Source organism: Colletotrichum abscissum (genome assembly GCF_030869225.1).
Source record: "Colletotrichum abscissum strain IMI 504890 chromosome Unknown Scaffold_3.1, whole genome shotgun sequence".
NCBI lineage: Eukaryota > Fungi > Ascomycota > Sordariomycetes > Glomerellales > Glomerellaceae > Colletotrichum > Colletotrichum abscissum.
Genome location: NW_026850209.1, coordinates 1,066,561 through 1,088,894, shown reverse-complemented (window position 1 = coordinate 1,088,894; position 22,334 = coordinate 1,066,561). Strand labels below are relative to the sequence as shown.

The 22,334-nt window shown below is 52.4% G+C and overlaps 6 protein-coding genes across 6 annotated transcripts; 2 read left to right on the top strand and 4 right to left on the bottom strand.

The window, feature by feature from the left end:
- Positions 1-531: 531 nt before the first annotated feature.
- On the bottom strand, positions 532-903 carry CABS01_01688 (uncharacterized protein; the record flags this gene model as incomplete). The annotated part of the gene is made up of 1 exon (XM_060535068.1): positions 532-903. One exon carries the CDS (start codon positions 901-903, stop codon positions 532-534), a length of 372 nt encoding a protein of 123 aa, XP_060398257.1.
- Positions 904-6,570: 5,667 nt separating this feature from the next.
- CABS01_01687 (uncharacterized protein) lies at positions 6,571-7,113 on the top strand (the record flags this gene model as incomplete). The annotated part of the gene is made up of 1 exon (XM_060535067.1): positions 6,571-7,113. One exon carries the CDS (start codon positions 6,571-6,573, stop codon positions 7,111-7,113), a length of 543 nt encoding a protein of 180 aa, XP_060398256.1.
- Positions 7,114-7,433: 320 nt separating this feature from the next.
- Positions 7,434-10,583, bottom strand: CABS01_01686 (vegetative incompatibility protein HET-E-1; the record flags this gene model as incomplete). The annotated part of the gene is made up of 3 exons (XM_060535066.1): positions 7,434-9,147; positions 9,197-10,387; positions 10,444-10,583. 3 exons carry the CDS (start codon positions 10,581-10,583, stop codon positions 7,434-7,436), a joined length of 3,045 nt encoding a protein of 1,014 aa, XP_060398255.1.
- A 617-nt stretch (positions 10,584-11,200) lies between these two features.
- On the bottom strand, positions 11,201-13,312 carry CABS01_01685 (uncharacterized protein; the record flags this gene model as incomplete). Its single annotated transcript, XM_060535065.1, has 3 exons — positions 11,201-11,836; positions 11,893-12,760; positions 12,813-13,312. 3 exons carry the CDS (start codon positions 13,310-13,312, stop codon positions 11,201-11,203), a joined length of 2,004 nt encoding a protein of 667 aa, XP_060398254.1.
- Positions 13,313-16,152: 2,840 nt separating this feature from the next.
- On the bottom strand, positions 16,153-18,418 carry CABS01_01684 (uncharacterized protein; the record flags this gene model as incomplete). Its single annotated transcript, XM_060535064.1, has 2 exons — positions 16,153-18,022; positions 18,105-18,418. The coding sequence occupies 2 exons, from the start codon at positions 18,416-18,418 to the stop codon at positions 16,153-16,155; spliced, it is 2,184 nt and encodes a 727-aa protein (XP_060398253.1).
- A 3,115-nt stretch (positions 18,419-21,533) lies between these two features.
- CABS01_01683 (uncharacterized protein) lies at positions 21,534-21,821 on the top strand (the record flags this gene model as incomplete). Its single annotated transcript, XM_060535063.1, has 1 exon — positions 21,534-21,821. One exon carries the CDS (start codon positions 21,534-21,536, stop codon positions 21,819-21,821), a length of 288 nt encoding a protein of 95 aa, XP_060398252.1.
- Positions 21,822-22,334: the final 513 nt, after the last annotated feature.

Sequence of the window (22,334 nt, the reverse complement as noted above, 5' to 3'; positions counted from 1 at the left end):
TAATTTCTTGCCCTATGTCTACCTATGAGCTGCACCGACGGCTACGACGGGCTCGTGTGACACAGGCTGAGAATAGGTGAAGGATGAGGCTGACGGGCCACTTGGAGGACAGCTATATGTCATGGTTCGGTACTCGCGGATGGTCCAGACGTGTGCCGATAGGTTTGCAGTGCATCGTAGGGCGCTTGATTTGGTATTTTGACATGCAACATGTCAGCACAATTTCCACTATCAACTGCCAGCTTGCAATGACACATTGAAGGTTCTGATGTGATATGGATGGTATGTATCCGGGCTAGCAGGCAGAGGTCTGACCGCACCCAGGAAACGTGCGGCCTGACTGGAGCACAACCGCGAGAGGCCTGAAAGTTGGACCAGATCGTAGTATATCCAGATGGAACGACAACAGTCACGGTGGACCGTCTGAGCTCAGCTGGAAGGCTCGTACGGTTCGGGCACTCCACTGCTTGGCACGGGAGGTATTCCGGCGCTCCAGGGACCCATTGAGTTGTCGAGATTCTAGGGCATGGCTCAGTTGCCAGCGTATCTAAGCGAGAAGGCAGATCGACGCACACGACAAGGACCTGGCTTCTTGCTAGGATGCTGCTGTAGACCAGTCTTGGAGTCGGCGGTGAGGCTCGTCTGGCCGGGCATCCGCCAGAGACAGTCGGGTCGGTCGGGGTACGTGGAAGTTTCGCGGATACGAATGCAGAACGGTGCAAAAAGCAAAAAAAGCGTTTCTTGGGTTGCGTTCACCGGCGAGCTGTCTCCAGGGTCGATCAGACCGAGCCAGTACGGAGACGGAGCATCTGATTCGCCAAGACGAAGGTTAGGGACTAATGAGGTAACAAGAGAGCGCGGCACCGTCGGTTGACTAAGCTGCGCGGTTGGTGGGCGAATCATTCATGGAATAAGGTAGTACACAGAGCATGTGCAGGATAACCGGAGCTGGTCGGGCCTATCTTGGTCATGGGCTCAACGACATCATCGGGCGGCTCGTATCGAAATGTGCCGTAAACTCGTAGTATACTTTCTCCATAGCAAGAGTCACCGGCTTGCTTAGAGTATTGCCCCGGCCGCATGGTAGTTGGGGGCTATTTTTAGGGTCAGCCGGCGCAGAAAGATGAGGAGGGGAAGAAGCTCAAGGGACCCACGAGGTTGTTGGGGACTTGAGATGGCGTGCAGCAAAGTCTCAAGTGGACACTCTAGATGAACGAGAGCCGGGCCAGGCGATGGTCTGATGGAACTCTGGGAGGATAAGGAGTCAGAGTCAGCATTATCTCGGCCGGGATTACCTTGGAGACGGTCTGGGAGAATTCCAAGGACATGGAAGATGGATGATGAGCTGCAGGATGTGGTATCGTCAGTTGGCGAATGAGAACAGAGAGATGTGATGGAAAGAGGTAAGCCAAGTCGACAGATAGCCGTGCTACGAGGTCGGGATTGGGTTGTTGAGGGTGGCACGGTGTAAGAGAGACGGGGGAAGCGGCATCGGGATAGGCATACGATGCTGCGGTCGGGGAAATCTTACATGAAGGAGCCAGGGAGGAGCTTACCTGCCTGCCCTGCGGTCCTGCAGCGCCTGCATGTACAGTCCCACTTGTTGTATCTTACTGTGTTACTGCCCGCACTTGTCAGGTGACGGCAGTTTCCACATTGGGGTATCCGTACTGTGCATGCGCCTTCCACGGACAATTTTTAGAGGTAAAGTGTGGCTTCCACAACTTTCCGCTGCTCCTTCTCCACCAACTCCTCCTCCTTCCCCGGGTTGAAAATACAGGAATTGCTTAGCGCCTGCCGTGCGCCACAGACAACTCACACTCAACATCTCACGCTTATTATTGTTCTCCTGGAAGGTACCTTACCTTGCGCTCATACGCTCTGCTCACATTGTCAGCCAGGTGGGTCTCACCGCTAGAGAGTCGGGCGCTGGCTCGAGCAAGAAAGCAGGAAACTTCAAGGCTCTCATCGCGCTCTCTTTCGCTGCCGCCATTCGACCTACCCGGAATTTTCCTCTCCCGCAAGCTTCTTGCAGATTCCCTCCTGGGGCGCCCGAAGGCGTGTGGCGTGCCTTGACAGCGCCATGGGCGTGGCTTCTGCCTGCCGGGCGACACCTCCTCCAACTTTACAACACCAGCGATTATACAGCATCAATCACACGACGCACCAAATCCGACGAGGCCCGTCAACATCATGCCATCGCCTCTCCATCCCCTGGCTAATGACTGCTGCTGCTTGCAGTAGTCCTCATGTCGCCTCGATTCCCCTCAATCAACCCACCGCTCTTCTTTCGCTTCTCTCATCGACGTTGGCAAGGCATATGCATGTCTCAGGGTCACGACCGTTAGCAACACGAGACATTCTACCGTCTATCTAGGCCTCGCACTCCTCGCACTCTCTTCCGCTGACAGCGCATAACGCACACTTCAATAGATCGAATTCACCCCCAGTTTTTACCTGCGAAGCTCGGCCGAATCTCACAGACCACAGATATGCTCCAACGGAGCATGACGGCCTACATAGTACATACAGCCCACGGCTTGACTGATATGCTGACAGCCACAATTCCGCGCCGTTTTTCAACCCGCCCACATCACGGCCGTGCCGATCGCCCATCTCCTTTCTGGCAAAGCTGCCGTTTGTAGCTGCCCTTTTGCCTTTTGGCGCCGAACGACTTTTTTCTCGCTCTCACCTCAGCCTGCCAGCCGACCTACCCGTTCTGCAATCTTTACTTTCATCAGGTCCACCAATTGCCGGTACCCCTTAGGACTTCCGAGGTGAAGTCCGAGCCATCGTTCACGTCACATCATTGCCCTTTCAGATCCAACATGTGGGTATGGCATGTTTGGTCTCGTTGACGGCGCGTTTTGAAGACTACTCTGACCCCCCTCGCTTCCAACTGTCCATATCTGTTTACGAAGAGGCGTTCGTCCGGTGTTCTATGATGGTTGCAAGATTTATCCCTTCTGCCCGTCCTTGCAAATCTTACTGCCACAAATATCGCCGAACATTTTCTCCTTTCCCATAGGTGTGCCGCCTTCTCAAGCCCAACCCACTTCGTATCGTTGTTGATACGGCTATATGCGGTTCGACTCCACGTCCACACACTTCCATAAGTTCCTGTGCTCTTTGTACGCCCACCGGCTCAAGCCAAGGTACCTAAAAAGCCGTGGATTGGCCCGCCAAAAGAGACACGGCGCATTTTGAGCTGTCCCGCAAGCCTTCCCAAGCTGAGTGAACGCCGCCAGCTCCATCGCTGAATCCTGAGGGTGTACCAGATCCAGTTTTTCCCCACGATCTCGTACGCTGTGCGCAATCTTGGCTTTGTTGCCTCTCTGTGGGCTGAACATTGGTCCTCGTTGTTATGGAGTTGCCTAATCCGCGGACCACAATACGAGCTTTGCCGGCGACTGGCAAAACAGCCCCGGCATTTTATTCGCGAGTTGTTACCTTCAAAGCTGGACTCGAGTCTCTCCTGGGCCTAGCGCGGGCATATGTCATTCGGGCTCCAGCGCTGCCAGTTTGGAAGCTCGTAGGGCTACACTTCCGGGATGCAACCCAAACGCCATCATCCCAGCGCTTATTGGCCCTGCTATGATTGACAGGCTCTGCTACCCAAAAAAACCACTACTGCGCGCACCAATGCTTCAGGTGAGGTGGGCACCACGACGGTGAGGCACACTCTGGAAGCTGAGCCGCACCACCGTTTTGGTGGCATGACGTCGAGGGGGAAAAGCAACCTGGAGTTGTTTCCTTCAGGCTAGCGTCGCTCTCGGTTTCAACGATTCCTTCACAAAGAAACATCCGGAAGATTTGGTTTCTCGTCCGGCAAAGCCCTGCCCATCGGCACTTAAGGTTACAGAGTCGCCCGTTGGCGAGTCTAGGACAAAACTTTCAAACATGTTCCCGAGAGACCCGCTAAGCTTTAGGCTTGAACCGTCGGCACGCCGAGGCCGCCGTCACATAACTATGGAAAGTGTCAGTTCGTGGCACCAACTCTATGTCTACAGCCCAAGGTATCCTCGGTTCACGTCCGCGACGCTGCTATGGATCATCCTTGCTTGTGATCCAGGCGTGCTTCCCGCACTAGGTTGTCTCTCGTATAGATTGTCGTATCAACACATCGGTAATTATCTCGCAGAGATGCAGAGATTCGGGGTAAGATGACAGTGTCTTCGGTCCGCCGTCGTCCGATCCCGAATTTTGAGTTCGCAATCTTCCGATCCGGCAGCTGTGCCGACAATCCGGCTCGGTGCGTGTCGGACCCGCTTTCTCCGGGGCCGGTACTACCTTCCATTTTAGGTATCCTCGTAAGGTTGATTCAACGACTTCGATGCGCCGCCTTCCCTCGTCGTATTTAAGAATGAAGACTTATGTCAAGGCAGTCATCGTTGCATTTGCGAATTCACAGGGCATTATAGACATATTTCCAGATACTGATAGATCAGGGGCAAATTTCTTGTTTTGACTGAGTTTTATTGACTAAGGTACTGGGTAGCTAGCTACTAAAGAGTATCTTCACCGTTCAGGTGTGACTGAGAATGGAGAAGAGAACATCTTCATCCTTCAGGTGTGTTTTTGTTCATCCTGCCACCGCTCCATGACCAAGGTATGCTTCCTTATATCGTCCATTGCTTACTTGCTGGGGGGAAGGGGCTTGGGAGCCGGGTCGGGAGGAGGGTGGGGAGGCTTGGGGCGAGTGACAGGCCAAGTGGGAGCCATTGCGTCGGTTTGATTGATGTTGTTGGTTGTTTGGGTAATCGTTGTGGTTTGATGTGTGGTTCTTTGTAGAAGATTGCTGGTTGATGTGTGGGAAAGTGGTAAGTTGGTGGATTGCTTGAGTGTTTTGAGTGTTTGGTTTGGTTGATTGGTTGATGTTTGAATGTATTTGATGTGTTGATGATGTAGAAGAAGAATGTTTGTTGATTCCGCGGTGGAGATGTTTTGTTTTATAGTGTTGCTGGAGAGGGCGGTGTCGAGGTAGTGAATCATTCATGAGAGCGCGCATGATGGTGACTGTGGTTTAGATATGAGGCAGGTGGTCATCTCTAGCTGCTGGAACAGCGTTCTTGGAGATGAGTCTGATTCAGAGAAAGGAAATGGTTTATTTATTCACTGCTAATAGTCGTCCAGGCTCTGGTCCGTTGACGATCCTGGCATCTTGCTTTCCCATCTCCATTGCCATGCTATGTTCTTCGCGAACAGGCTTGTCTCGTGAACAGGTGTTGTATCGCGCGAAACTATGGGCATTGACTTGATCGCCTGTTCAGGTCCCCTTGGAGACTCGAGATCGGCTACTTGGCGACAGAAAACATCGGCAGGCCGATGTACATTTCTGCCAAGACTGCTCATAAGGTTCTCGGAGTTGCACAAGAAAAGTTGGCCTGTTGAACAATGAGTCCTCATGGGCTTCTAGGCTTTGATTGACAGCATTTGTTCTGCTTGCTTTCGTATGAAATCGTCGTTCCAGACACGCGCTTATATCCGAGAGGAGGTATGCAGTGCGGTGGTAGCACAGCTTAGAACGCTTGCGCATGTCGTCAAAGAACTTCATGAGTAGCCTTTGCGACGATGTTTAGAGATACTGCATGTCCTCGACTGCTCGTGTTCAGGATGTCTAGAACACCACGGCATAGTACAAAGCAGATACACCCAGATCGAAGAGTCCTCATGCGCGATTTCGTAGGGCGGCAAAGCCTGCCGCCCTACCAGTAGACGTCCGCGGCTGAGACATGTCTGTGGTCTGCTAATCAGATGGGTGACCCTGCGAGAGCTGTAGTCCCTTCTACAAGAAGCATATGGACGTCTGCAGAGCTGTTCCCCAAATTGAGACTTCTTCCGGGACGGTACCCTCGTTTTCCGACATCGTAACTTGTGCCTGACATCACCAATTCGCGTTGAAACGCTCCGAATCCCCGCAAGGCGTGTGTTCATGCATGCACCGCAACGGCGATAAGACACCACTCGAAGCCGAGTCGCGATTCTTTATGTGATAACTAATTCCATCATATGAGTCGCCGACATCCATATGTAAGCATACGCCCGCTTACCCAAGCAATTCCCCCACGATCACCACCAAACACCAGGCTCAAGGGTCTCGCGCTGAACCTCGCGTCCCGAGAAGCCGCGCGCTTCCTGTCAATGCTACCATCAATTGCACGAGGTTTCAAAGCAAGATGCCACAAGCAGTTAGCTTGACTGCTGTAATTGGCTTGGTCAATGTCTTTGCAGGTGTTGATCGAAGCTTGATTTCCTGCCTTATTCGCTAGCGCTTATGTTTCCTGGGCCGTTATCCGCCGCTAACGCGATGGCGTCGCATTTCATGAGCGGGGCATCTTGATGAATGCGAGCACGAAGCTTGAAGTTAGGTGATTATGTGGATGTTTATTGAGGTTGATGATGGGTTGAGTGTGAGATATAAAAAGTGCAGGTCTCGCCAAGACTGGGCTCCGAACAACAATCAACGACATCCGTACATCATCACAAGACGCTTCTCCCACGCAACATCCGGACCTCACTCAAGAAGATCATCAAGCATTTCCATCAGTCATCACTAAACTCACAACAAAGATGTCAGACCAAAAAAACCCCAACACCGCACCACAAGCAACCCCTCTACCCCCAGTCCGCCTCATAACAACAGGTCACACCAACGACGGCACCTCAATCTTCACATCCGACGCCGTCCTCCCGCCATTCCACCCCTTCGGCCCCCAAGCGAGCAGCTTCACCTCCTTCCACACAACCCCGTCCCTCCCAGCCTCCAACGCACCCAACACACCTCTACAAACTTTATCAACATCTCTCCCGCGCGCACCAGCGGCAGGGACGTACTTTTGTCTCACGGATTTCCCACCACGGTATAAGGCGCCTATGCACCGGACTCTCAGTGTTGACTATGCGTGCGTGCTGGCTGGGGAGATTGTGCTTAGGCTGGATGGCGGGGAAGAGAAGGTTGTTAGGGCGGGGGAGGTTATTGTGCAGGGAGGGGTGAATCACGAGTGGGTTAATGCTTCGGATGGGTTTACAAGGGTTTTGTTTGTCATGGTTGGGTCTGAGACTGTGGTTCTTGATGATGGGCGAAGGTTGGAGGAGACCGTTTTCAAGAAATGAAGGAGGGATATGCGGACTGTGGTGATGGTACTCGGAAGCAGCTGGTTCCAGCTTGATTTTTCAAGTTTCTTCTCTAATTCCGTCGACCTTTTTGCTGGGCAATTCCTAAAAGTTCTTCCTCGGGCTACAGTACAAACGTCACTGGTATCACGTCCGCCTGATGACATTGGAAATTCTGTACAACACGGTCGGAGCAGAGACACGAAATAGAGAGGGCATACGTAGATTCTCTACCCGATCCTCTTCACCTCACCAGTCATTTACCATAACACAACCACTCAATGGTTTCCATGTAACAACTTCCGAAGGTTTCGATGTGTTCAGCAATCGCCGTCTTGTGCGAAGAGCTGAATCAATTCAAGAATGTGATCTTGGATTGAGCTCTCGAGCTTTTCTTGAAAGACCAGGTGTACAATGTCATTGCCTTCCATCATGTGAGGGCAGTCAGCAGAGCCGGTCATCCTAGCGTTCGACTGAAGGAGTTGATCAACAGTCTTTCGATGCCCACCGGCTGGCGCGAACTGAAGTAATATTCCGGACGAAAAGCTAGGCTTTCCATAAAGGATCCATTTGTCCAGGCACTTTCGGACAAAGCCTGCGTTTCCGGTTTTCGCCGCTACTTCCATATAGACCTTCAAAATTTCAGGACTCTTAGTGCCCTTGAAGCCATCAAACTTTTCGAAAAGGAGTTCTCTACACGCAGCATACTTTGAGGACCCACAGGTTGCGAATATAGGGTCCATCGTTGCCGTCAAGGCAGAAAAGAATTTGGAGTGAACATCATCAACTGCTCCGTGTTGCAGTAATAACTTCACGGCTTCTTTGATACCAAACCTTGATGCCGCTGCTAATGCAGTGGGAGTTTCATCAATAAAAACCAACTGCCGTCGTCCGCGACCAAGGAGTTTCCTTGGCGGCACGGAGGACCAAACGGCATTGACATCCGCACCAAGCTTGAGCAGTAACTCTATGATTTCTGTCTGACCATGAGCCGAAGCCGTCATCAAAGGAGTGCCAGATGCCGTAGGCGTCTGCGCCACCTTCATGTTTGGGTCCGCTCCTTTGTCAAGGAAGAAATCTACCACGTCTCGATGACCGAAAGCTGCCGCTGCTTGTAATAGTGTAGCAAGGCTTCCATTTTTTTCTCCCATATGATCGATGCATCTTTCCGTTGGATGTTTGAGGCTGCATTGTGTTCTACAGTCCTCGTAGAGGCGTTCTACCAGGAAGCGAGCACCGATAATGATGGCATAGCAAAGTGGAGATGGCATCTCGTCGTCTCCCCCAAACCAGTCAGAATTAAGGTGCCATAGCTTATGCCAATTTGCCATTGCCCCTTTCTTGTCTCTGAAAAGTAATAACATCTGGTCCTGAAGTCGTATAACTAGCCTGTCGTGGGATACTTCAGGATCGCAGTGGCAGTCGTTATCGTATAATGCGGCGCCAATCCCGATGCTCTTCCTCCAGTGGCTCACCCACTCCTTGGCAGCGTATTTTGCAAAGGGATACTTTTCGTTAATCTCTTCAAGCTTGGTCATCTGTAACTCACGTTCTAGCAGCAAAGTGAGGCACATTGACGCCAGCAGTAGATTTCCACAGCGCTTTGGTATGCTGAAAGAAGCGTAGCCTTCCGGTGAAAGGATTCGACTAGATTCGAGATATTCTTGTACAGAGAAGTGGGCAATACGAATGATTACTGTTTCTGTGTCAAGGTCCAGGGCTACCTCGGTGAAGCCTGGGCAAATCTCTTGAAGAGAGTCCGCATCTGGCAATTGCCGATCTGAGTTCAAAAAGGACGTTGCACCGATTTCGATTGCCAAAGCGTTGATCAACTCTGGCACAGTCAAAGGTCTTGATGCGCAACATAGAATCGTCAGCATTTGCTTGGCGTAGTCTTTGTCGGGAACATTCTCCAGCATTCTTTTGTACGTCTCATCCAGGGTCGGAGGCAAGGATTGAAGTCGCCGATCGAGTGCCTGCTTGCTCCTTGGGCACATTGCGAGTGCTTTGAACTGGCATTCAACCCAACGAAAACTTACAATCGTTAGCACTGACAATTTAAGTTTCAGATACGTCTACTCACACGCCATGTGCCTTCTCGGTCAAGACCTTTTCAATCAGAGCATGGTGCTCTTTCCAAAGTTTGAGACGCCGTTGAAGGTATTGCGAGACAAAGCTAGCAATATCATCATCTATTCCTTCGTGCTTCATTAAGATAGTCGCTTGTTTCTCGACCTCTAATCCTTCACGAATATCGACTTCGTCTCGGCTGGTTATCAAAAGATGTAATCCCAGCTCTGACCAAGTCCGAATCTCTTTCAATGTTTCTAAAAGATCGAACCGACTAGTTTCCCGAGGGCTCTCATCTAGTGCATCCAAAACAACATAGACTTTTTGGAAAAGCTGTAAGACCTGACGGAAACATTGAAGTAGATCTGCCGTGGACGGTGGAATGTTGTGTTTCTTCCTCAAATCATGTATTCTTTGCAGTGCGGATGGAACATAGTCAAGTTGGTCAGATAGCTGCAAAATGAGCGCTCGGAGCATAGCTGATGCATCCTGTTTGGATTCATCATTAAATGAAAAGAAGAAGAAACAGAGCCCGATGGAGGGGTTTGATCTACGGTGACGGAGGGTGTGCTGTATGACCGTCGAACTCAGAACAGTCTTTCCGCAGCCGGCAAAGCCCTTCAGCCAAAGAAACGAGTTTGACCCCTCCAACCAGCGAGTGAATTCAGGCCCGTTGACGAACCAAGTACCAGTTCCTGGGTGTTTCTTCGAACATGCTTCAGTAAAGTTGAAGGTCGCGTCAGGAGCATTGAGCCAAGCTCGGATCTCGGAGGAGACTTGCGAGGTTCGAATTAAGTTGATTATGGCATTGGTATTCTCGATTTCATCTTGTACGAGATCGATGGTCTGCTGCTGCAGGAGTGACAAAGCCAGAGACAGTTGACTGATGAGATAGTCAATGTCTTCGTGCAGCTTCAGGAGAGTGCTCTCCCTAAACGGGTATGCCAAGCGACGAACGACACCTTTAATTGCAGCTCGAGCACCGTCGGTCGGTTTCTTCTCAAACTTCCTCGCTTCTTGTTCCAACTCGTCGATGGACTCCTCGCAGTGTTGAATCGTGGACTCAATGTTTTGAAGCAAAGCCGCCTCACTGGATCGAAATTTTCGATCGCTGAGGTGGGTGTTCAGCCTTTCGAACAAGGATTGTAGATCTTCGAGTTTCCGCAGGGTGCGAGCAATGTCGGAGTGCTGGTCTTTCGCGGCACTGTAGTACTGGTAGATTGACCGCACGACCTAAATCCCGAGGGAAATGATCCCAACAACGCTGCCTGCCGTCGACAAAGGATCCGCCATGGGTGACGAAGGTGAGAATAAGCCGTATGCGTTGCAGGTGTGTTGAATCTGGGTGGCAGAGGAAGAACTTCAGAGGCCTCGAGGGCCTTGGGAGGAATCCGGAACATAATGATTTGACTGTTCGAGGGCAGGATCAAGAACCAATCAAGCCGGTCAGCCCTGCTGCGGCTGCTCAACCTGCGAGAGTTTGCCTGCTGTGGCTTTCTGGCGAACCACCGTTGGAAGACATGCTGACGTGGGTGCAAGTGCGACACATCAACCTGCATGGGGTGGAAGACAACCAGTGAGACCCTTGCTTTAGCTTGAAAAACGCCTTGCCACATAGCCACACTACAGCTTCTTGGGTTTGTGTTTTGCGTGCATGAAGGCAGGGCCCAAAGAGGAGGTGATCCGTATCACAGAGCTTCCTTGAGTCGCTTTAACGCTCGAGTTCTCTGAGAAGTATTCCGAAGTGGCATAAACAAAGTATGACTTGTCATGTATCAGAGAAATTAAATAACGATATCTGGCCATACGGATACAACATTGACATATTCGAACGAAACGCGATTGAGGAACGGAGGCGTTCAAGCCCAAGTCCAACCTGCCTACTCATAATCGTGACAACATCATAAACGTATAGGTACTGAGGGCGAAAAGAGTGACACCCAACAGATCAGCAAAGTGAAAGGCTTAAAACCTCAGAGCCACGTTGCTAACGAGGAGGAACAAACGTTAAGATGATTCAATCATCCACAATCTCATCCGAGGACGAGGACGACCCAGACATGATGGAAGAGGCATCATCATAAGACGGGATACCGCCCGAGTCAGAGGTGAAATCCGTGTCCGTAGCATTAGTCCACAAAGCAACCCACCGACCGAGGTCTTTCCGCCCCTCGCCCAGGTCTTCCTCTCGCGTCAGGTTCGGCCCAAAGTCGGGCTCGAAGCCAAGCTCCGCACGCTCTCTAGGCTCAACTGTGATCACGTGCGGCATAACGCGCGGAAAAGTAGGCGGTGGCGGAGGAGGCATGCATCCCTTCGGCCCCGGGCCTCCAGGACGGCAGAATCCCGGCGGGCGCATCCCCCGAGGCATGGGGGGTCCCCTCCAGCAGCCTGGTGGCATGGGCGGCGGCGTGTAAGGCTCGGCCCACGTGAGCGGGTCCGGCGCGCCGGGTGGTACGAAGACGCCTCCGTTCATGCCGTCGTTGAAGGCCGAGATGCGCATGTGGAGAACGGCGCCGGGCTTGATGGTTGTTTGCCATGCCTCTGGCGTGATGACAGTGTCGTTCTCGTCGACGATCTCATATGCTCCGTCTCTTACGAGGTTCCAGAGCCTGTTGACGTCTTTGAAGCGCTGGTGGATTGATACACGCGCACCCTGTAGACGCCGGTTAGTTGAGGATTCATGGAGTACTAAAAGGGGGGGGATCTTACTTGAACGGTGCGGCACTGCTCAAATGGAATATCGTACTTTCGACCCAGAACATCAGTCATGTGAACGGGTTCTGCCGCCGGATCGACCGACATGTACACAACCGCGACATCTGGTCGGGTGGTGACATCTACAGTGATAAGCTGCCTGGTGCGGCCATCCTTTCTCTGGGCACGGAAGAGAGCACCCTGAACGGCAGAACGAAGTTGGTCGTCCTGGATCAGGAACGCGTCGCCAGGGGTCTTGGAGCTTTGCTTCAGGATGCGCTTCAGCTCGAGACGGAGCATCTTGGGCTCCAATGCCAAGAAGGACTCTGGGAATGGTCCATTCCTCAGGACCGTCGCCTCGAGATCTAGGTCGATGATGGGTGGCATGGTGTTGCGGCTGAAAATACCCTTGAACCATTTGCCAACAGACTTGAAGACCTTGGCTGGGAATCGACGCTTCGGTGACAAGAGCTTGATTTCAACCGGGCCTGCGTCAGGGCCCCCGTCCCACGGCTGGTGCCAGAAACTTGTCGGGGCAGCCATCGGCGGTGGCGGAGGAGGAGATATATCAATCTCAACGACGGGCGTGACCTTGGCATTCTCCTCCGTCTTATCACCACAAAGGGATGGCGCCCTAGAGTCATTAGCTGTCTCGCCAGACTTCCAGGATTCTGCGTCATCTTCAACGCCGCTGCCGCTGACTGATGATGCTGCTGAAGATTCGTAAACGCTCTCAGTGTCAGGCTTGTCTGCAAGCGCCAGACGTTCCTTTCTCTCAGCAATCTCGACGAGTTCCTTGGCGGCTTTGCCCTTGCATGTCAACAAACGCATTGCCAGACTCCTTGAGGCCAATTCCTCGTCAAAACTGCCAGGATATCTCGGTCTGAGGAGTGGTTAGCTAAATCGTTCATCGTCACGGCATAAGGTGCACTTACTTGATCTGAAGGCCAGCAATACCAGCTACTTGGATGTGGAGGAGCAGACTTGCTTTGAGCCAGCGCAGTTGGACCTCACTCGTCTCAATGGCTTCCTCGACCATATCCCAGTCCATGTTGTCGCTGATTGCATGCAGCCTGGATGCCTTCAGGTCCTCCGTGCTAAGGGACTCAAAGTCCACATCTTTGACGACTTTGACAGCAAGACTTGCTCTATAAACGCTGCGGATAATGGTGGTATACACCTTTCCACATCTCGCTGCAAGATCTTCGATGGCTTCCCGACCATCGTACCGGTAGACGGGTGATACCTCAAGTGCATCAGCGGCGAGAAATTCCCGCAGCTGGCTTAGTGCTGCCGCTGTAGCAAGGACATCGTCACTGAGACTGTGGATATCGCTATCTGATCCAGAGGTGCCGAGTTGATAGATTGCGAGCTTCGTAGCAAGCTGTACACCCAATTTGGCGATGCCAGCCAAGTCAACGAAAGAGGCAGCCATCTTGTGCAGAATGCCAGCTACTGAGATGGTCACGAAAGCAAAGGGAGGACTGAGAGAGGACGGTGCCAACAGGATATCGGCTCCTTTCTTGCACTTGAAGCATGATGGAGAGCGGGGTATTTATCTCCTGTCAGCACTGCATTCTAGTTGCAAGCCTCATTTTGTGTCATTGGGCTGGGCAAGCTGCAAGCTTCGAGATTCCCGTTGGCTGGTCAAAACGAGTGTCCAATGAGCCGCATCAAGCGATGGTGCTACAGTCTGTTTCTTGCCCTTGGAGGTTTGAGATGCAAGGTGTTCTAGAATCAGTGGCTCGATAGAAGTCGCTATCGTGAGGCCATTTCTGATTGTACCGCATCGTCATGTAGCCACGGCACATTGAGGTGATGCAATTGGACCAGCAGATGCAGCTGTAGCCCCAAGCACAGCATCAGGCTTTTCTTGCGATGCATTGAAGGTGGGCTTGTTGTGGCACAGATTCTTGTTCGGTGCTGTCTCGGGTTGCGAATGGATCTGGCTGCCTCATGTTCGTATTAGTGAGGCCATCATCACGACTCACGAGCGCATTTGCGCGGGGAATGCATCGTCGAAGGAGAGCCTGCCTGAGGTGTCTGCAGGCTATAGGCATCAACTGCAGGCTGCGATTGCTTTAGGTTTCTCATTTGGGTAACAAGAAACAAAGTGGAAGTACGCTGCAGGTGTGAGAAGAGGCCCTGGCCAATAGATTCAAGGTACACGTGATTTAAACGGCCTCCCCGTCCGCGCGGGGCAGGTACGGCAGGCGCGCTTTCTCCCGCCCAAAAATGGAGAAGTCGGCAGGAGCCACGCGCAATGCATGCCGTGTCCCGTCCGTCTATTACTTCCACAAAGTGACCAAGCAGTTAGGCAGGCACGGCAGGTAAGGCAGATCAGGCAAGTAGGTGGGCGAATTCAGGCAATTCCTTGCCAGTGATGGTTCGCCTTTAGCTTCATTGATGCACCGCAACTCTGTTCCACACTCGTCGTGAAGATCTCGAAGCCGCGCAGGTGCTCGCTTGCGTCTGGAGCCAGCCTGCAGGATCGTGACTATTGTCTGTAGCTATCCGATGTGTCCTGTGAGGCTGCCAAAACAGTCCAGATACCGAGATTCTGAAGATCCCGTCACCAGCCTAGTATCCGCCTCGGCCTCGTTGGACGCACATCTGAGCGCGATTCGACGACATTCTGTTGTGACATAAGAGATTATTTGTCTTTCGCCTAGACTATCGGTCTCTTCCATAGCAAATTGGTACCCACGTTGACTGCCCCGGAGTGACTTTCTTCTATGGCCAGTAAGGCAGATGTGGTAATGCCGAGTTGTCACGACTAAGTAAGCAGCCCAGATCACATCAACACCCAATGAATTCCAGATCTCATTCTTCCCAACCCAAAGCCTAAACCCAAACCCAACGTCAAGCTACCCAGAAAGCAAGCATCCAGCCTGAGGCCACCCGTCGGCCACATGCTCCTTATAAAGGCACCGAGAAGCGCAGGCTTCCGTGGTTGAACACAGCACATCCAAATTCAATCTTCCAGTCTTTCGGACGCAACAAGAACGTGTGGCTTTAGTTGAGCAGGATGCCCAAGCACCGAGCTTATCGCCCTAAGCCGGAATAACCCATTCTCATCAATCTCATCACCGGTCCTCATCCCGTCCCTGCCTCGGCATATTACCGGCCGAATAATTCACCAAGAACTAGTAACCTGAGACCCAGATTGCTAATTCGAATAGGGTATTCAAGAAGCTCTTCTGCCAGAAGTTCCTCAACTGTCCTCGCAACATGCAACACCTGGTCTGCCCATTGACATGTGGACATCAACCACCCGGACAAACTGAACCAGATCAGTCAGATCGGTCACATCAACTTGCTTTCATCTTCCATGTTGGCGGAGACGAGGAGTCCTTGCATATGAGAGCTAGATAGACGCCTGAGCCCGAGGCTGCCTGGTACTTGCATCGGCAATATATAGATCAGGTTCTGAAGTCTTGTATGATCCAGCCTTGAGAGGCCAAGACCGTAGAACCTACCCAGTTGCAAGTCAAAGCTCAGCATGTATAATCACAGAGTCGCAACAAGTCACTCATGAAAGACCAGCAACATGACCCATGACAATTACAATTGGCAGGTTTTCCCTCATCTTCTAGTTCCCGAAGGATAGAGATACTCTACATATATCTACGCTCGCTCGGTCCCGAAAACCGGCAACATTGGTTTCCCACCTACGCACACATTCCATCTACATCCACCCTTTGTACAACTAGAAAAGTAAAGCCGGCCGTTTAGGGAAAAGGTCTAATCGCTGTAAAAATGCCCAAAAAAGAGAGTAAAGTAAGGTAGGGGAGAAAGAACAGGGTTTGTCGGCATTGGACAATGAAGAAGAGTGAAAATGTGCCATGTTTTTTTACTGAAGATGCATCACTAGTGATGAAAACGGTAACCCCATTTTCACACGTGAAGGCCGAAACAGTTGATTTGAAAGAGACAACGTCTCGCTCCGGGGGCAACACTGTAACGATTTCATATCTAACCTGTGGCCCGCATGCGTATGGACGGAATGGATCGGTAAATGTCGCCACGGTTCCCGGGGCGATTGCCTGGAGCTCGTTGATATTCATAGCCTCTCGGGCATGTAGTGGTATTCGTAGCAGCGCCTGTTCTCCAGGATAGGTACCCTCCAAATCCCATTGAAAACTCTCATGTCCGGTTGTTTCTGCTGCCAGTGCTCTGCTTCATACATCGTCGCTCTTGCCAGCGAGACCACGAAACCCAGTTTGAAGCAAGTCTTGTTCGTACATCATACACCATAGTTCTGCGTGGGCACGTTCAGCCGTAGAAGAGCTCGAACTGGGTCGCGAATCCGGGTTCTGTCGGCTTGACCTCCTTGATGGGATGGAGGATCATGGGTGGCAGACACGGACGACCGTGCGCTCTCTCCCAGTTCTTGCCGCCAATCTTAGTGTCGACATATCCGATCCAGTTGTTGTACAGTCTTGGTGGGGGTTCGGCGCGGTAGTACCAAGTCATGCCCTGGTATCTACGCTCTCTTCCCCAGCCCATAGGACTGCCCTCGCCACCGCTCTCGCCGCGAGGACCAGGATTGAACCACTTCTCGAGGAAAGTGCCATTCCAGGGGCGGTCAAACCAGGTAGGGTGAGGTGCAAACACAGTCTTGAAGCCGTGGAGAAGCGCGACAGTCTGAGGGGTCATCTCCGACGCAATGTGGTTGCCACGAAGATTCTCAACATGCATGATGTCCAAGAGGCGCTTGGAGACACGAGATTGGGTGACAATGGTGGTTCGGCGGGGGAGGGTTTTTGCAGGGTCGGGGAACTTTTCGTCTCTGTAGCCCCAAATGTGGTCCGAGATGATCCAGCTGCTGTTGATCGGGTTGAAGATGGGGCCGACAGTGATCATGTCCGCATCCTCGCCAACTCCCCACTTGTACGGCTCCTTCTCAGGGTTTTCGACAGGAGGTTTAGGGCCGACGGGGTTGATGAAAGGCAGCTTGGGCGGGCCCCAGATCTGGTTGCCGCGAGTGCGCTGCTCAACGTCCTTGCGGAAGTCGGTATCGTAGTCTCCGTGGAAATCGGGGATATAGTAACGCTCGTTGCGCTCCCACAAACCTCTGCGAGGCTGTTTCTTGGAGAAGTCGGAGAGGCGCTTCAGGAAGTCGTAGTTGTGGCCGATGATTCTGGCGTCCATTTCCCAATTCCAGATAAAGTCGAACTCAGGGTGGTCCTGGCTGAACTTCTGCACCGACAGCCATTGGGCAGAATGCACACTCTTTTCGTTCTCGTCGGTAAGTGCTGTGTACAGGTTCCACATAGCCTGGTCATTCCACAGCTTGGTAATGCCGTGGAACTCGAGAGGCACATGCTCGTTGAGTACGTATTGGTACGTGGCTTCGTCGTTCCAAATGTCGAGAGCCTGGTCGCGAACGTGCAGTAGCAGGAAAACCTGATATTCGCCACCAGATCGGAGCGAAAGCTCAGAAATGAGGGAACGAATGACCTGCTTGTCGTTCTCCGTGTACTTCTTGCCGGTATAGGTTCGAAGAAGGACAGCAGTACGGGCGTCGGGAGTCGTCACCTTAGCGCCCTTGGACCCGCCCCTGAACTTGTTGGTAAGGCCTCGTTTCTCGTTGGCCTCCTCTTCCTCCTCGACCTCCTTGCCGTACTTCTCAGCGATGTCGGGGTAAGCAGTCTTGATGTACTCGTTGGGCTTTCCCTCGTCGAAGCGGGCAGCGTTTCTCTCAATACACTTCTCCTGAAGGTCGCCCCAGTTGATGTTATCCCAGTCAATGCGAAGACCGGCCTTACTGAGTTGAGGAAGAAGACCGTAGGGTCCAAGTCTGGTCTCGCGCTCGTAGCAAATGTTGCCATCCATGTCCAGGACATCGAAGCCGCCGAAGCCCGGGTTGGGGAATTTCGCAGGATGACCCTTGAAGACCAAGAGATCATCAACGGCCTCGCCAGTCGCACCAATGCAGGGCACATGAGGCGCGCGATGCGTCTTGTTCCATTCTTCGCTGTTGTAGTCGGGATAAGGGTTGAAGTAGACCGGTCGCTGGTTGGTGTAGGCCTCCTCCTGCGTGCCAGACTCACGGAGGTTGGCGGCGTGCTCGGCGGTCCTGTTTTCCTTATCCTTCAGAGAGTTAAGTGTGTTTCCGTAGATCGCGTCGTTGCCGGGAAGCCTGTAAAGTTTAAAATGTCAGTCTCTCCTGCATGCGTGACAGCTGACGTTCCCGCAGTCGGGATTGGTAGGAGGGCACGTACTTCTTGGCAGCTTCATACTCCCGCGCGAATTCGTCTCGTAGATCTTGCTCGTGCTTTTCTCTCTCTTGCTTTTGTCTCTCCTCATCCTGCTTCCTCTCCTCTTCCGACTTTGGCGGTTCAGGAGGTGCGGCCTTTTCGGGGGGTGGAGAGGTGCCGTCTTGGTTCCAGGGGACGACGTGATAGCCGGCAGGAGCGCCGCGTGTGGCCAGGAAGTAGACGGTGACAATTGCCAGAGCGAGAAAGAGCAGCGTCTTGGGGCGAGCCCTCGGGGCGATGAAGCCTCTCGATGATTGTTGTTTGAGCATGGTCAACATGGCCAGCGCGGCAGCGGCAAGCGGCGGCGGGCGGCGGTCGACTGGGGATTATTAAAGAATCGGCAATCCGCTGTGGAAAAAAAGGGTGCTGATCGAACGGGCGATTGGGTATAGGTTACGGTTGGAATGTTTGCCGCGGCGCTATAGAGGCATGCTGCGGCGGTCGGGAAAACACACAACCAAAGGAATGACGACCCGAAGCGCTGGTCTTTCGAAGTATGAAAGGAACGTGGTGAGCTCTCGCGCGCCTCGCAAAACCCAATCGAGAAGAAACCTGGCTCGAACGACAACAACGCTGCAGTGTGAGCGGGACCTGTTATGGGGGCTTGGCGAGATTGGATAAGACTCGTTGATTAGAGAGTGGCACGGCTCCTATCAAAGGAGACCCAGCTGGGATTTTTTTCGGGGGGTGTGGTGCAATGGATCGGACGGGGGGCGAGTAGGTAGCGCGGGGGAAGAAAGGGAGGAAGAGACAGAAAAGTCTAGACTGGAACACGCCTCTCCGCAAAATCCAGGTGAGATCTGAGGTGAAACGGAGACAATGTCGACGATAGTGTTTATTGCTATTGCCGCGATGGCAGAAAGATTATTGTTTCTACCACCAAGAGCCAGAAAGGGGAAGAAAGGAGAAGGAGTGGAAGGCAGGTGGAAGGACAGAGACGACTACGACAATGGCAGCGGTTGCCAGGATTCAGAACTCAGGAGAGAGAGGAGGTCGAGTCGAGCTCTGGGCAAAGAATAGTGGGCAGGAAGGACAAGAAAAAGGAAGGCGCACTAACTAGGCAAGAGGCAGGAGGATCATGGAAGGGGAAGCAAGGAAGTTGAGAAAAAAGAGGAAAGGGCGACCGCCAATCGAGTTGCTCCATTGCTTAGGTAGAGACCCAGGGTACGAAGTACATCTCGTAAGGTACAAGAACGACGTGGGATCTAAATTGGATAAGAAAGAACGATGTACATACAATTGGCCGCCTACTCTCTCCTACACTTCAAGGAGGGCACGTAAGCACGAAAGGTAGGTACTTTGGCCCAAAATGTACCTCGAGGTATCTCAAAGGCGTCCCGCGGATATCTGCAGATAGACCGCGTACGTCGCCGCATTCACATTGCAACACGCAAAAGGAGACAGACAGCAGCAAGCCAACCAACCAAGTCGCAAAGTGACGAATCCGACCATCCTCCGAGTCGGATGTAGATCGCCAGTTACGTGAGAAAGTGGCCACCGTCCACCTAATTTCTAAAAGAGGGACGCAAATGTCGCCCACCGGTCCTCCCTGAGTCCCTCCACCTCTTGTTGACAAGAGGATTGGATGGGAATCAGGTCCTGGCTGCTGGCGCCGGCACCCGGCAATCAATCCATCACACCAGACTCAGGTCGCGCGGGATGGGCGGGACCTTTGCTGTCACAGTTGGCATGGATATACGGTATGACGGACTTTTTTTTATTTATTTTCTGCCCAAACATCTCTACCAGACTCCAATGGCATTCGGCAAGCGACACTAACAGAAAAAAAGGGGAGAGCCAAGTTCGGACTGGATTCACTGGAGCCATATTGAAGCACTTTAATCGCAATCGTCCCCATCCACGATGCCTTACAAATTTACACACCATAGCGGCAGCTGGCAGCGCGCTTATGTTTCGCCGGTTAAGCCAGCGATCAGTGGATGTCTCAATCTCAGGAGGGTGATTGCACCAGGACACCTCATCTTGTTCTGCATCCCGTTGATGCTGCCCGGACGAGACAAACGACGAAAATTTTAAAAACCAAGACGACAAAGAAAGCCACGCGTTCGACCTCAATGCCGAGTTATCAAGCACAGGTCCCGCGCCGTTGGTCCTGTTTCGCGAACAAAGAGCAAAGTATCCTTCACTAGAGGCGACTTGACCGAAAATTTTGGCCAAAAGTTGAGCGCCCTGAAAGACGGTGTTGGCTTGTTTCTCTTCCCTGAACAGTCCAAGCCGCATTTGCTTGGCTAAGGTACGCTGCGAAACCAGGAACGGCACCAAAAAGTGGCGCTTCTAAAACCACGCTAGTCCCGAGCTCCCCTTTCCATGACACCCCTGTCGATCCGAGTTCATCGCCTTTTTCTTCCAAAGTACCGAGACACCCAATTTCGGGCGTCGAGATACCTCATCAGCTCTGCTAGCCCCTTACGCTGAAAAAGCACTTTACACGTACCTTGCCGCTGCCGGATATCCCACGCGTCTTGGCTGCCTCAGCGAGGGGAAGTGTGGAAGGCCTTGCAAACGACGAGGCAAAGATGGCAACGACGTCCGGATACCGCACGAATAAGGAGGAGAAGTGCGACGTGTAAGGGGATGACAAGTTTCTCGAAGGGAATACGCGGGTCCAACCGTTCCCGCTCATTCTCAGCTATGACACCAAGTCACTAACAAAGACAACTGACCCGGCTCGAGGAGTGGGAGAGGTAGTTGAAGAAGATCTTCACGGCCCTCTGCCCGTTCAAGAAGGTGCCACTGAATGAATGTCATTGTCTCCAGAGAGGATCACATCACACAGACACCCGCAATAGACAGTGCCCTCTGCCTCACACTTTGGCCTCGCATCAGCAGAACAGAAAGTCTGTGCTCTCGAGATCAAACCAGCATAACTGCGCGCGACTTCGAACCCTTCGATGTCTCTTCCATTGCAGTCTTGCTCTGATAGCTTCCGAAACAAGACGCACGACATAACCACTTGCCTACGCTCTACCGCAGCGCAAGGCAAGGAGGGACCGGCTGCAGTCTGCAGGTGACTTGCGGCTGTGGACGCAGGGCGAGCGCTCTTATCTCGAAATTGCAAACACATCATTTCCATCAATGAGAGGCGTCGCGAAAGAAAAGATTGATGGGGGAAAAAGAAACTTCCCAATCAAACCATCGCCAGACCTCATGTATCATGTCTAACAGCTGCAGCAAGAGAAGAAATCACAACATCCCCCTTATCCACCACCGTCCGCCAAAAACATCTGGATAATAGGCACGGGCGCTCTGCTTTGTCTTCCCCTTACCTTGTCAAGTTGTCAGCAATTCGCGTACCACCGTCACGTTCATCCAACAACGTCTGGCATTCTATCCTCTCCTGTCCGACCACGTTGACTGCCTGGTGTACTATGTATGTGTCGACGCTCGACAGTCTCAGAACGAGCGAGAGGCCCGCCATCCATCCGTCTGACGTCCCATCCACTCTTTCTATTTCCATCTAGCAATGCCCACGCGCTCCACGGAACACCCGCTCGCAGTGAAACCCAACCGGGCCACTCTCAACCAGACGAACCACTGACACTGTCCTCTGTACGGACACGCCGTGCGCCAGAATGTGATCAGCCAAGGCGACTCGGATTGTCCTTCAACCGTGCGAAGTATCCAGCGCACGATGCCAGCCTCATCAACCCACGACACTAGCCACTCTTCTTGAAACAACCTCCTGGTGGAGCATGACATTTTCGCAAAACTGAAGTACTCCACCAACTTTCGACATGGAAGTACCTACCTACTTATTAGGGCATCTTACATGATTACTTAAGCCTAGGACAAATGACTTGAGAGCTTCTGAATGAAGCCATCACAATGATGTATATCCTACTCACCTCGAAATGAAAGCCCACTAACCCTCGAAAGAAAATTCAAGTCTGGGAAGTACGGACGTGCCAAGCTTTCCATGCTACCATATGTAGACGCTGTCCAGTCTATTCCAAGATCTATCCTATGCCCGCCCACCTCATTCGTTCCATCTTCTTCGAGAACATATCGACATGAGAAAACAACAGTCCCTCAAAATTCATCTCTCAGGCCAGCAGTGGTTGCGTGAGTCCTCGGAACATGGCGAGTTCTCGACAATGTGCCCTCCCAGCGTCCTCTTCCTCGTGAACAGTACGCCCAGCTCCCATCCGCCATTTCATCTTATAAAAAGAACGG